This window comes from Schistocerca cancellata, chromosome 3 (assembly GCF_023864275.1).
Source record: "Schistocerca cancellata isolate TAMUIC-IGC-003103 chromosome 3, iqSchCanc2.1, whole genome shotgun sequence".
Lineage (NCBI taxonomy): Eukaryota > Metazoa > Arthropoda > Insecta > Orthoptera > Acrididae > Schistocerca > Schistocerca cancellata.
Window position 1 is genome coordinate 744215934 of NC_064628.1, and position 15548 is coordinate 744231481.

The 15548-nt window shown below is 46.1% G+C and overlaps 1 protein-coding gene across 5 annotated transcripts in view; it reads left to right on the forward strand.

Moving 5' to 3' along the window:
• LOC126176997 (proline-rich proteoglycan 2-like) overlaps nucleotides 1-15548 on the forward strand; it is a 122039-nt gene that overhangs the window by 19964 nt on the left and 86527 nt on the right. For 4 of the 5 annotated variants that reach the window (XM_049924210.1, XM_049924212.1, XM_049924209.1 and 1 more), the window contains exon 3: nucleotides 9195-9380. The exons of the other annotated variant lie outside the window; for it this stretch is intronic. In XM_049924210.1, coding sequence (XP_049780167.1) covers nucleotides 9195-9380 — 186 coding nt within the window. The remainder of the gene's footprint in view (nucleotides 1-9194; nucleotides 9381-15548) is intronic. 5 annotated transcript variants of the gene reach the window in all.

Sequence of the window (15548 nt, forward strand, 5' to 3'; positions counted from 1 at the left end):
TTGTTGAGTAACGTGTCCTTTGTCTCACTATGGGTGAGTACAGTCATAGGAATCTGTACTTTACGTTGAGTACAACACATGTTACATATTGATTTTGTTTTTTAAATGACTGTTTTTTTAGAAAAACTTTCACTGTATCTAGTTTCAAGGATGGTCAGAATCTTTTATGGATGGACGTTTGTTATTAAGTGAAATCACAGAACTCCAGGTCAAGCTTAAGTGTGTGCTCTGTTCACAAACAATTATTTCCATTGTTTGTACTATTGTGCCAATACACTTGGTCGTATTTGGGTATTACCGGGTAGTTGTAATTAAATCGTAGTTGCTCACGGAGGACAATCGTGGGTTGTAATTACCGTATGGCAGCAAAAATTGGTAGATTTGCAAATGCGTAACCTATTTACACTGGAAAAAATTAGTTCCAATTTCGGCAACCGGGTGGAAATCTGGCTGTGTACCGTCTTTGTATGACGATATGACACCCACGCTGTCATTTGAAAAGCGATAACGTGAATGAACAGTAAGGATACCGAGAAGAGGGACCGTACGCTCTTAGTGAGATTGTTTTATGTGCACAGCAGCAATTACAGCGCTACACTGAAAGAGTAACGCCGACTAAAAAGCCAGACGAGAGGCCATATGTCATTAAGTGGTTTAAAGGAGATAATAACGAAATTCGAAAACACGGGTGTGTTTGGTGTGGCACCTGAAAGAGGAAGACGTCCTACCCCGGTGGAAATTGTTGACGAGGTTGCTGTTGCTATAACTCTATAACTGTCAATGCAGCACGTGCACCGGCGAGTGCTACTTCTCGTGCAGTGTCCATCCCACGGTCAATAATACGGAAAATTTTGCGACCTCTTTTAAAACAAGATCGAGGTGGTGCAGCAACTGAAACAGCCGGCCATACCACAATTCATCAGGAGTAGTGACTGGCGTATTCTGACGAGCCACTTGCTCGGCCACTATTGACCAGACGTTTTCAATTGATGAGAGATCTGGAGAATGTGCAGGCCATGGCAGCAGCCGAATATTTTCTGTATCCAGAAAGGTCCGTACAGGACCTGCAACATGCGGTCGTGCATTATCCTGCTGAAATGTAGGGTTTCGCAGGGATCGAATGAAGGGTAGAGCCACGGGTCGTAACACATCTGAAATGTAACGTCCACTGTTCAAAGTGCCGTCAATGTGAACAAGAGGTGACCGAGACGTGTAACCAATGGCACCCCATACCATCACGCCTTGTGATACGCTAGTATGGCGATGATGAATAGACGCTTCCAACGTGCGTTCACCGCGATGTTGCCAAACACGGATGCGATCATCATGATGCTGTAAACAGAACCTGGATTCATCCGAAAAAATGACGTTTTGCCATTCGTGCACCCTGGTTCGTCGTTGAGTACACCATCGCAGGCGCTCCTGTCTGTGATGCAGCGTCAAGGATATCCGCAGCCACGGTCTCCGAGCTGATAGTCCATTCTGCTGCAAACGTTGTCGAACTGTTCATGCAGATGGTTGTTGTCTTGCAAACGTCCCCAGCTGTTGACTCAGGGATCGAGACGTGGCTACACGTTCCCTTACAGCCATGCGGATAAGATGCCTGTCATCTCGACTGCTAGTGATACGAGGCCGTTGGGATCCACCACGCCGTTCCTTATTACCCTCCTGAACCCACCGATTCCATATTCTGCTAACAGTCATTGGATCTCGACCAACGCGAGCAGCAATGTCGCGATACGATAAACCGCAATCGCGATAGGCTACAATCCGACTTTTATCAAAGTCGGTAACATGATGGTACGCATTTCTCCTCCTTACACGAGGTCAACTGCTGTTTGTGTATGATAAATCGGTTGGAAACGTTCCTCATATCAGCACGTTGTAGGTGTCGCCACAGGCGCCAACGTCGTGTGAATGCTCTGAAAAGCTAATCATTTGCATATCACAGCATCCTCTTCCTGTCGGTTAAATTTCGCGCCTGTAGCAAGTCATCTTCGTGGTGTAGCAATTTTAATGGCCAGTAGTGTATGTCAATCAGTGACAAGCCGAATAACAGTTTACATAAAGGGGCAGAGGTGAACCAACGCGTGATTGACTCGCTCAGTTTGTGAAGCTCTTTCTCTTGAATAAATCATCCAATTTTTTGGCATTGTAATACTTTGTTTGTTTGTACATCTACATCACCTGTATTGATTTCCGTCCCCATTCAGATAATTCCTACGTGCTGCGTTATGTTTTTGTTTAGCCATGAGCTGCAGATAGACTTGCATGCCACCACTCTTCATTTACTATGACTGATGAACCTGGCATAGAGTTCAACCAACATGGAATGACGTATCTGTGTCATCCGAGCTCGGTTACACCCGACTCCCAGCCACCCTAGAGTCGTCGTTTCTGCCAGTAGTGACAGCTCTGTGTACCAGATTTCACACGTTGTACACTCCCAAACCATCTACAATTCTCCCTTCTAGACCGTATACGAACAAGATAAAATTTTAATATTTTCTATCTTTCTGGTGTTGGTATTTTATTCTCCCACAGTGTACTTGAAAATTAAGTACTTAAATATCTCTTTTAATTATCTGTGACCGAGACCGAAGTGATACGGAATTTGTGAAGAAATTCTTTGCTGTTTAGGAGGTGTACCAAATCTTACACGGCTGTCCTCAGAAAACGGTGTCCTAATAACCACTGCTCACCTGAATCCCCCCTGCTGCGTTTGAAATAAAGTTATAAACACTCCAACACTGTTCATGATTGGAAACACCGGCAGCAATCACAAAAACAGTTAAACAGCTGAGCATTACCCATTCCTATACTGACGGATTCTCATGAGCCGTCTTAGTTTACAACGCACCCGCTCGTGTAAGACCACTGTCGCACTAACAGACTCTCCAAACACAGATCTCAGTCTCGCACCTGCTCGTTTCCCTGTTGTCTCTCTGGGGAACTAGACTGACGATACTTATTTTTAAAAAATATGCTTCACAGAGCGCACAGAGCAGATTCGAATGTGCGTATTTACAGTTCCTTCGGAAACAGTGTCCGCTCATTAGGATTTTCTTGCGTCGATAATACGTGGAGCACATTGACCGAGGCACGCCTTGGATTTCACGACTTTGTGCAGTCTAGAAAGTGAGACTCGGGTTGTTACAACATGACTGCTTTTACCGCCAAACGCTTTCATCTTGTGGTGGTCGCTTTCTGTCAGTTCGCATCCTATTTAATATTCTGCTTTCCGTGCATCCAATTTTTGAATGGACTCTTGTTTACTTTAAAAAAGTAATTTACTTGTAAAGTTTCCAAATATGCAACCGATTTAAATTTATTGGTTCTACTACATTTTTCTTGAATGTTGCTCGATCTTAGAATCTCCTTTCAAACGCATTTTAGGGGAAATTTTGAAGTACAGTAAGAAACAAACATTACATGCTCAAAATCTAGAAGCCATAGATCACACAATATATATATATATATATATATATATATATATATATATATATATATATATATATATATATCAAGTTCAGTGTAACAAACGGAAGAGGTTATAAAACTTGCAACATAACTAACACAAAGTACACTTGGACCGTGGCACTACCCAATTCTTTAGAAAATCAAAATTACAATCTCACCACAGTTATTTAAAGGGAATGGGAAGCCCGAGATCACTGGTGTAGGACAAGCTTGTGATTGCTTTACAATTTTAATTTGACTCAAAAGAGACTTTATTGCCCTCTTACTGATGCAATATACAAATCTTCACTTTGATTGAATTACTTAAACACGTATAAGAATCATATTATTTTGCGGCCGCAACCAAAATCATTGATAGCAGGCACGGTGAATAATCAATCACAAACAATCGTTCTTGTTTAACCATATCTCAAAAGAGTAGTAACACCATACACTTCCAATTCAAAGTTACACAGCCACGTAATACCACAACTTCATAAAGAACAAAGAGATATTAAAGCTTAATAAATCTGAACTGCCCAGATAAAGGTCGACAGTGAAACATGCTTATACTAAAAATACAAAGTGGGCCAACCAAGATCGCAAAACTTGGATACAGGAATAATACAAGTTGCACGTTCATTAAAGATGCACAAATGATTAAATAAGAAGGACTAGCAATAACTCAACCAATAAAATGACTTACAGCAAAGTCAATATTAACAAGGTGGCCTCACTTAATTAACGGACATAATGACTCTGAATGATTCTCAAATTGCACTTAACTTTAGAGAACAATAAAATGACTTACAGAAAAGTCAATATTAACAAAGTGGCCTCACTTAATTAACGGACATAATGACTCAATGATTCTCAAATTGCACTTAACTTTAGAGAACAGTGTTAAGGCCCATGGCAGTATTTGGAAGCAATAACGCTGGGGCCGGCGGGCAATACGAGCGTTCACTCCCCACGGCTTGCGCACAGGGTCACATAGCAGGCGGTATACATTTATATACAATCCGACCGGCCCTACAGTGACCGGTCCTGACAAGAATCGATAACCGCGCCGACGCCAGGGAACAAGCAGTCTTAACAAATGCCCTCCAGCACAAATAGATGGCAATGAAAACAAAGTCAAATCAGCACGCCGGCAATTCTTAAGCAGCAATACTCTAACATTACCCGTCTCTCAGTAAATTAGCCGGAAACTTAGAGATCACTTCCAGTTGGCTGAAGGCACTTTCAAGATTAAATAAACATACCAAATGCTACCCTGACAAACGATTAAACCATTAACTCTATAGCTGCCCGGCACGTACACAACCGCAGCCAGTCCCAAAGCGAACAATATGTCCTAAAACAACTTAAAACTTGCGTGAAAACCACTTAAAACACTCCACGGATGATCAAAAACGGAATGCGGAACATCAGCCTCCTTAAAATACCCATGCCGCGCTGGATTAGCCGAGCAGTGTAAGGCGCTGCAGTCATGGACTGTGCAGCTGGTCCCGGCGGAGTTTCGAGTCCTCCCTCGAGCATGGGTGTGTGTGTTTGTCCTTAGGATAATTTAGCTTATGTAGTGTGTAAGCTTAGGGACTGATGACCTTAGCAGTTAAGTCCCATAAGATTTCACAAACATTTGAACATTTTTTTGAAAATACCCACTGTGGAACCAAGTTCAGAATCATCTCCGGCAGCTACCCATGCCACAATAAGTTCCAACAATCTTCTTAGTTAAACGCAGAATAAAAGTGATACGTAACTTGGAGCTTGCACGTTACGAGCTGGAAAGCTGTTCAGCGTGAGACGAGTGATCCAAAATAATTTTGAACGTCAAGGCGCCCTATGATCGGCACGGTACATTCGGCGCGCACCAAAGGTCAAGGGCGGCGAGCACGGCGAGGCCCAAGCAGCTTGTTTTCAACACACATTGGCTCGTTGAACGCCGACCGGAGACTCACTCGTCACACGTTCACCCGGAAAACCCGCCGGGGGAGCAGTCAGAGATAGCAGGACAGCCGAATATCGATATCAGCGATGCAAATCGAACACCCTAGCGCCAGTCGCCACAGCTCAACACTGACGGAAAAACATCGAAATACCAAGAAGGAGTTGCGTGACATAAACGGAAGTTGGCATGCGTGTTTCTGGATCTAAAATATGATGTCTATTCATATTTGGCACCAGTCTCAAACGTGTGTGGCGATAGTAGCTACACAATGAGGGTGGCTTTGAATACACGCTGTAATGGTCGTGAGTGTTAGTTTCCTTTGCGATCGGACGTGGTGAGTTGATGTTAGGCAAAAACGCCTTTAAGGTGACAAAGACGCCGCCATCAATACCTCAGTATGTTTGACTGATGTTTTATGAATGTCTACAGGAGGCTGCATGTTCCTTCGGCAATACTGCAGAAAGATTTGGCAGGAATGTAGCCACTGTTCATGACTGCTAACTGCGGTGTTGACGAGAATATACAGTCAAAAAAAGACCAGGCTCCAGACGGCCACGTAGCACAACCGGGAGGGAGACCATCGTGTTCGGCGTATGGCTCTGGTGCAACGTATTGCATCTGCAACGGCAGCACAGTTACACAACGAACTGTTAAAAATCGGTTACTTCAAGGACAGCTCTGAGCCAGAAGCCCTGCAACGCGCATTCCAATGACCCCAAAACACTGCCATATGTGACTCCAATGGTGTCAAAGGAGAGCTTATTTGAGGACAGGGTGGAGGTCTCTTGTGTTTTCTGATGAAAGCCGGTTCTGCCTCGGTGCCAGTAACAGCCGTGTGTTGGTTAGATGGAGGCCGACTGAGGGCTTGCAGCCAACCTGTCTGCGTGCTATACAGGTTGGACTTACACCTGTGGTCTGGGGTGTGATTTCGTATGATATCAGCAGTACTCTCGTGGGTATCACATGCAGCCTAACTGCAAACTTGTATGTCAGTGTGGTGATTTGATCTGTTGTGCTGCCATTCATCAACAGTATTCCAGGGGATGTGTTCCAACTAGATAAAGCTCGACCACATACTGGTGCTGTAACGCAACACGCTCTACAGAGTGACGACATGTTGTCTTGACTGCTCAGTCACCAGGTCTGTCTGCAGTGGAGCACATCATGGGAGGACAGATCCAGCACCACCTACGACCAGCATTAAGCGTCTCTTATTGACCGGCTATATCCAACAGGCACGGAAGTCTACAAACTGACAATCTGCATCTATACAATACAACTCACGCACGTTTGCATGTTTGAATTCAACATTCTAGCGATTACACCGACTATTAATGTACCAGCATTTCACATTTGAAATGGTTTATCTCGCGCTTGCATCAACCTGTGATGTTGATGAGAGCTGGTTTCTCAGGATGGGACAGGATAAGGTTTCGATTGTGGCTGGGGCCACAATCAGTTACTCTCGGCTGCACAAGAAATACGTAAACTTTATTTAAAGAAATTAAAATTTTAAAACAATCTCTTAAAAAAACATAATTGACTGTATGACGGCTGAAGGCCTTATGACAAAAAATTCCACAATTTTGGGGCCGAAGGCCACCAACAATAACGTCAAACAACAAACGACTGAAGTCCTGAATTATAAGTCAGAATCCAAATAGCACATTTAAAATAAATAACTTGCTTAAAAAACTTACTATAAGACGGCTGAAGGCCTTATCACGAAAAATGTGAAATTATTTCTCGGATGAAGGCCACACCAACAATAATTAGAAAATTACAGATATCCTTAAAACAAACATCACAGTCTAAGGAATCAGGACAAGCGGTTCTCTGCAAGTGTTCCAAGGGTCGGCCTGCGAAGGTAACTCAAACTTAAGGTAAAGTGAGACAGGCAGCCAAGAGCTGTACTCACGTAACAGGATAGAAAGTGAAGCTTGGGGCAGCTGAAGCGCTGATCGACCGACTAACCAATCCGCCTAACGTCCGATCACCAATACAACGATGGAACACCGAGCGAGGTGGCGCAGTGGTTAGACACCGGACTCGCATTCGGGAGGACGACGGTTCAGACGGTTCAATCCCGCGTCCAGCCATCCTGATTTAGGTTTTCCGTGATTTCCCTAAATCACTCCAGGCAAATGCCGGGATGGTTCCTCTGAAAGGGCACGGCCGACTTCCTTCCCCATCCTTCCCTAATCCGATGAGACCGATGACCACGCTGTCTGGTCTCCTTCCCCAAACAACCAACCAACCAACAACGATGGAATATTTTTAGGCAAGGGCGAAGAGACAGCACTACGTCTTGAGAAAACACCGAAGGAAACACTAGAACCAAGGTAGACCTCCCCAAAAATATGCACAGTACTATGCAAGAGGCTGTCAAACTACACGACGTGTCGGACAGCATCAACAAGACGAACAAAGGTACACTGCCAGAAAAGTACACTAACATCCAGGGCAGGTAACTGGGGCGTTAGCGGCCACAAGGCAGAAAATACCGCTGGTTGCACTTGACTAATAAGCATAATACTAAATACAATGATGAATAACAAATAGGGAAAGACGGCTGCAATAGGCCCCAGCTTGCCCTCGCGCTGCACGGACCTGCTCGCTGCTGCGCGCCAACCGATCTGATTTCCGTTCGCAACTCTCCACCAAATCCAGTACGCAGACAGCATTAAAATAACTGCTCATTCAAAACCGCAAGATACACACGGATCCAGGAAAGCAATTCCACCAACAACTCACACTGTCAAACAACACGGACGAATTAAAAGTCGGCACAAACAAGCCAGAAGCGGTCGGAAGAACAAATGCACGTCGTCCGCTGCGACGACCGACCGAACCACCGACCAACAGTCGTCCCCATTCAAGTCAGGCACGAAAAAGATCCCAGTATAAATATTCGAGTGACAACTTATTGCCATGAGGTTACTTCGACGGGCGGACACACTCAGACACACACACACAAACAAGTGAAAGTTGCACTACTCGAATATCACGGTCCATTCAACCAAAACTCGCTGAACCCGGTCCTCGACGTGGTCGTGCACTCTCGCGACCACATCCTTCCGTCGGACAGTGCGTGCGTGTCGCCAGCGGTCGGGCGAGTCCTTGCTGACCGGACCTCACCGCTGCTCCGGCGCAACTCCCTAGCCCGACACACGACAACCCGGAAATGCTAGAGGCCGTTCCCAAGCTGGTACTGCAGCACGCGCTATCGATAAGCGCTGCTGCTGCCACTCACGGACAGACAAGGAAAGCAAACGTAGTGGCTCCAGTAAACACTGTATGAAAACGAGACGCCACTATTGCTATTACAAGATGCCAAGCTATGAACGGAATCAACGCGAGCAGCACACGGCTCACTTCTAATGTTAATCATTTGAATATCTTGTCTAGACATTTATATTCCCGAAATTTCATTGCATTAATTATTTCATTTGTGCTGCGATCTTTTCCGACAGTGTGTTAACAATTATTAAGCCTTCAAAATCGCACATTACATAAAAGGCAGCTTCAACCTAACAGATCAAATTAAAGACAGAAAGATTCAAGAAAGAATATGCATGGTACGGTTGGCTCTCGTGGTGGCTGTAATTGTGTTTTTCGCACCAATGTGTGCTCGGATCCCTTTTTTTTTTTTTCATGACTCCCAGTAATTGTCAACATCTCTGCATGGCTGGCTCAGCAACATTCAAATCTGAATGATTTTTGCATTACAAGACACGTCCCGCTGCTGTTTGACGTACTACCGAGAGTCCTTTGGTTGCAGGCTGGGTGCAGCTCCTGAGGCATCGCCGCAGCAGTAACAGCTCTTCACCCCCGGAGCCTCCCAAGGACGCCAACGGCCGCCCCATGCCTCCCCCAGACGGCTACGCCCACGGAAGGGGGAAGAGGGACGCACACAGTTTTAGTACTGAAACAACCACAGCAGCCTCACTAGAATACATCAGTTCTGGTAAATACGCATTGTGGTGTACATTGATCATCCACAACATTATGACCACCCACCTACTATCGATATGAACGCGTCCAGGCAATAGTAGCGCCACCTGGAGACGAATGATTCCTAGTCAGACATCCGCAAGGTGAATGTAGGAACAGTGAGCGTGTTGTCTGTGTGTAGAATGGGGATGGGTGAGCCGTAAGTTATTTTCAAAAAATATTTTTAAGAATTTATTTTATTTACTAGCGATTCATCAAGAACATTAACACATTTAATCACTCTATGTAAGCATGGAAGTAGTTGCCAGGGAGTAACTGATGAAATCATAACCAAATTCCTCTTAACTCACTTTAATAGTGCCTAGAAGCATTTTTTAAAAGAAACAGATTTAAAATTAAAATCAGAAAGCACCCTCTAAAAATCAAGTTACAATTTATTCACAGGCAGAAAGAAACAAGTTTTGACTGTACGAGCTTTCGGGCAGAGAACCTTGCCACTCCCTTTTGAAACCTTTTGACATGGTAGTAGTTACGACCGCTCACAACAGCCTCTGAAAGACTATACTGGTGCAAATCTGCAACACACTAGATTACTTTAAACTAAAAGTTTTAACAATTTAAACAAGCACACAAACTATGCACCCCCATAGGAGGGATGGAAATGGTACAAAACACTAACAAAATATTAACTTTACCGCCGAAGGTGCAACTTGATTTTAACTTCTCAGAAAAGTCTTATGGTGAAAGGGTGGGAACTTTATATGCTGAAATGATCATTTTAGATAAAAGCCCATGAAATGCAATCTTATATAAAATTCTACAAGGTTGGCCAAACAAGTTAAGATGCTCTACAGTAAACAGATACCGCTTCTCAAGATGATAGGCAAAATCAAAACATATTTCAGGTATTGGGCCGTTACACTCCAAGCAATAAATTCGTTAACACACCAAATCCGACAAACATGACAGAGGCAGCTACTAATGTACGGTAGATTGATAGGGAGATTACTGAACAACCCGAACCGCAGATTGCTCTAACCCGCTCCTACTCCACAAGGGAAAAACGGACCACCCAATTTATAAACAACCACGTTCCTGCGAGTGGGCAAACGGAGAATATTAGTGCGACGACCCCAAAGCAAAACGGCTGGTGACCTCACCAAGAAAACAAGTAGAATTTAACAAGAGTAAATCAAACAGCATATCACCAATCACTTAACTTCTAATAAACTGCGATTTCTCGAGAAGACCTGGCGCAGCAGCCCCAAATCGCTCTCCCGAACCGTCCGCTGCCAGCCGCTTCAACGGACGCAGGAAGGCTCGCCGATCTCCCGTCTCACGGCTTCGTAGCTCCCACCAGCCAGACCGATGTCGTGGGTTGACTCCTGTTGCTCTCGTGTCGACCGCGAAGCCACTACCCCTCGCTATACGGCGAGGCCCACTGTACTCACGTGGCGACCTCACATGCGCCGACGCTCAAGACGGACAAGTCATCTTGTGTCTCAGTACACGACCGACCAGCCGATCGATCCAACCGCCAATGACCATTCCTTGAACAAACTCGAGCAGACTGGCGGCCTAACGCGCAGACTCAGATGCAGGAATTAAGCCCCGACGGGGCGACCACTCACTGACTTCTCTTACTGGCAGAGTGGAAAGACTCTCATTTTGCCGGCCTTAAAGGTTGATCCGAACGACAGACATACTAGCACTCCGAACGACAGACAGACACAAACTACCTAACAAATGCGGACGAGAGACAGACTAGCAAGCTGGGGTCGAGAGACTGGCCCAGACTGACTCACTGGCGAGCTCATAGCGCCCCTTAAATGCACGGGAACAACAACCTTTCCCCTTTCTCACCAGAAGGAGACACCAAAGCTGCGATTGCCACAGCGGCGCCACCGCCAGAAACGGAGGACGACTGCTTCACACTATGCGCTGCGGCGCGCTCTTCAAAACAGCAATTTTTACCACGGCTCAATGGGGATGGCGATGTTTCTGAGTTTGACCGAGGGCAGGTGTCCCGGTGGCTCGGCATGTGCATTTTGGAAACTGCACGACTTGTCGGGTGTTTGAGGAGTGCTGTGGTCGGTGTCAACACATGGAAAACCAAGTTGAAACCACGTGCAGACGTCGTGGGGGTTGAGCGGCCACCCCTCGTTATGGATGTCGGGCGTCTGAAGTTGGACAGACTGGTAAAACAGGACAGGTGGTGAACTGTGGCAGAACCAACATCAGAGTTTAATGCTGGACAGAGTACATGGCTGAACATACAGTGCACCAGACACCAGTAATGATGGGCCTCTGCAGTTGACGACCCATGCATGGTTTACGTGGCGTTGTCCACTTCTCCACCTACCTTTGACGAATGTGCAGAAACACGCTGGGCGGAAATGGTGTCACTGGGGTCAGGAATGGCATCAGATAATGTTTTCGTACGAATCCAGGCTGTCTTTGTTTGAAAACGATGGTCGCATTTTGTTTCGCTGCAGAGAAGAGGAGTGGCAACAAAGTGACTGCATCACACGCCATAGAGTGTCAATTCAAGGCCTTATGGTGTTGGTGCGTGTCCAGGGCACTGTGACCAGCGTGACCTACGTGAACAATATCCTGCCACCCGCAGACACACATTTTCTTCACAACACTCCAGACGCCATTTTTCAGCAAGACAATGCACAACCACATGTTGCTGCAAGAACAAGTGGCTTCTTGGTATCATAGTGCGTCAGACTTTTGCCCTGGACCTCCAGGTTACCAGACTTGACTCAATCTCAAATTTGTGGGATATGGTGAAACTACGGTTGCAGCTATGTTACCCAGTGCCAACCACCACAGATGAACTTTGGGACCAGGTGAACGCAGCATGGATGTCTATATCACATGATGCCATTCGCGCTTATATGCGTCAATGCTATCACGCATGGGACGAGTTATCAGGGCCCATTGCGGACTCTGTGCCTACTAGGCAACAGAATACATGCTGAACCAAGGTGACTGAAATGCTAATCATTTCTGCAGAATATGCTGTTGTAGATGTCCTGTGAATATGAACTTCGTATCTCTAGTTGTTCAAGGTGTTTTGTTTTTTTCCGAACATGAGTGTTGATTCATGATATCATGTTCTTCTACAGTCTATATCAAGAACGTAGCTGTTCGATAATCATTACTTGATAAATACGTTTTGAAGAATGCTTCACTTACTGACAAAAAAAACTGTAGCACCCAGAACATGCAGTCGGATGTCAATGTTACTTCATACACGTACACACCATGGGCAGAAATGTAACTAATTATCGTTGCAGTTTTCTGTAACAGGTAGACATGTCACCAGCCTCCTTTAGTGTTGTTTGTGTTGTGACTTGGCAAGACAGCCAAGCCACTATGATTGGTAGCCGAAAGGCACGCGTTTAAACTCACGCAGGCTGGCGTGAGGTCTGGAACAGTTAAGGGAATTTATAGTATCAAGAAAAGTACGTAGCTTCTGGAATACGTAACTTTAATTCATAATTGGTGAACATCGGTCTGACGGTACATGCATCACAAGATAAATGGCAAATGATAATGGCGCCTTGCTAGGTCGTAGCAAATGACGTAGCTGAAGGCTATGCTAACTATCGTCTCGGCAAATGAGAGCGTAATTTGTCAGTGAACCATCTCTAACAAAGTCGGCTGTACAACTGGGGGCGAGTGCTAGGAAGTCTCTCTAGACCTGCCGTGTGGCGGCGCTCGGTCTGCAATCACTAATAGTGGCGACACGCGGGTCCGACGTATACTAACGGACCGCAGCCGATTTAAAGGCTACCACCTAGCAAGTGTGGTGTCTGGCGGTGACACCACATTCCTCCCCCGCAAATCGGCGGACGGTTGTGGCATAAGGCTTCCGCCCGCCGTGGAGAGGACCCCATGTTGGCGTATCCTACGAAGTGGGGAGCCTAACAACAGGTGTGGCTGTGCCACCCGCACCCTGCCATTCGGCCCGAGGGGAGCTAGGAAACGCCTGAAAACCTGCTTCAGGGTGCACGCCAACATGCGGTGTATGCGCCCTTAGAGAGACAGGAGGGGCCGAAGTGTCGACCTCCATCGAGCCGGGGCACCCGACGGGCTAAGACGACATATGGTCCGGAGCGGGCAAGAATTACATGGCGGAGGACAAATATTGGAAAGCAACGCCGATTTCAACTGGCGAAAGGCGCGTTCGCATTCCGTCGTCCAGACGAACGGAACACCCTTACGGCGTAAGCGATGAAGCGGAGCTGAAATGGAAGAGGATAGTAATTTATAGCGGTGATAGTAATTTATTTCTCCCAGCACACTCTGTAGCTGCTTCAAATTCTGCGGCGGAAGCAAGTCTTGTATGGCACGGAGGTGCTCTGGGTAAGTCACGAGCAAAAAACACACATTTGTCCTTCCGCAAGCGAAGACCATTTTGTCGCAAGACCTGAAATAACGTTCTGAGATTGGCTAAATGTTCTTCTTCCGTCTTTTCGGAGATCACAATATCGTCCAGATAGTTTGCTGCAGTAGGGACCGACGCACAAACAGTTTGTAGATATTGCTGAAACAATGCAGGGGCGGATGCACACCCGAATGGCAGTCGTTTGAATCGGTACAAACTAAGATGCGTGTTAACCACCAAAACGCGCTGGGATTCTTCGTCCACCGGTATTTGCAAGTACGCATCTGCTAGGTCCAACTTCGAAAAATATTTACCCGGGCACAGTTTGTCAAAAAGATCTTCCGGGCGGGGTAAAGGAAAAGTTGCAGTCACTAGTTGTGGATTCACTGTTGCCTTGAAGTCCACACAAAGTCTCAATTTTCCGGAAGGATTTTGCAAAATTACTAAGGGTGATGCCCAGAGAGAAGCCTGCACACGTTCAATTACACCTTGTGATTCCAAATCGTGTAATGTTCTTGCGACCTCATCACGCAATGCGTGGGGAACATTGCGCGCTCTGGAAAATTTCGGTTGCGTGTTGACTTTCAGTTCCAAATGTGCTTTATAGTTCTTAGCGCAACCAAGGCCCGGCGCAAAAAGTCTGCAAATTCTTCATAGAGACGAGAAACACTGGCTGAAGGCACAGTCTGGTTCACTGATAGGACCTGATTGACTATAGACAAGTTAAACAACTGAAATAAATCTAAACCAAACAAGTTCACTGCAGAAGAAGAACGAAGTACGTAAAATGGCACAAGTTTTGTTTGGCCCTTGTATGTTGCAAGAAGGCTGCACTGTCCTAACACAGGGAGCGCGTGACCTGAATATGTAGTTAGCTTAACATTTGCGGCACGCAACGGAGGTGTGCCCAGCTGTTTGTACGTGTCGTGATTGAGTAGTGAAACTGCAGCTCCGGTATCGAGCTGGAACGGTATCACGTTGCCGTTGATGTCCAAATCAACAAAAAGTTTATTGTCCTGCTGACGACAAGAGCGACTGTCTCGCGCAACGTGAACTGACACTGGTACAGAATCACTTGCGACTTGACGGGATTTCCGGCGATGTCGACGCACACTATTTGTGGGACAAACGCAGTCACTTTTAGAGAGAGTGGCACTGGGCGGAGTGGAATGAACTACATGAATTTCCATGGGCGAAGGTTCACGAGCCCGAATATTCTTGGGTCGATTCCGGCGCGAAGCAAAGGGCCTGGAATGGTTGTGAGTGTCCGATCTGAGCTTTTTCTGGCAAACACTTTGAACATGTCCTTTTTTATTACAGAAAAAGCAAATAGCCTGGCGTGATGGGCAATTCTCACGCGAATGTCTAGTACCACACCGCGGGCATGATTTCACTGCATTTGCATGCTGGCGCGGGACACGTGGCTGAGAGCCAGGCGGCCGGGCACGAAGACTGTTTACTGTTCCGTGCAGCTCGCCCGGCGGGCCGGTTAACGTGACACACGGGTGGCGAAGTTTCAAATGATCCCTGAGCAAAGTCAAGTGTGTCCTGCCGATCCAATATGTCCATCACTTGTTGAAGGGAGGGATTGACTAGTTTCAAAATCTGTTCCCTTATATGAACATTAGAAACGTTCTGTGCAATTGCATCACGCACCATAGTATCTGAATAAGGGAGTCCACATTCACACTCAAAAGCACAATCCCTAGTAAGGCCCTGCAAGGTTGCAACCCACTCCCTATTAGTCTGACCTGCCATACGTTTTGTACGAAAGAAGGTATA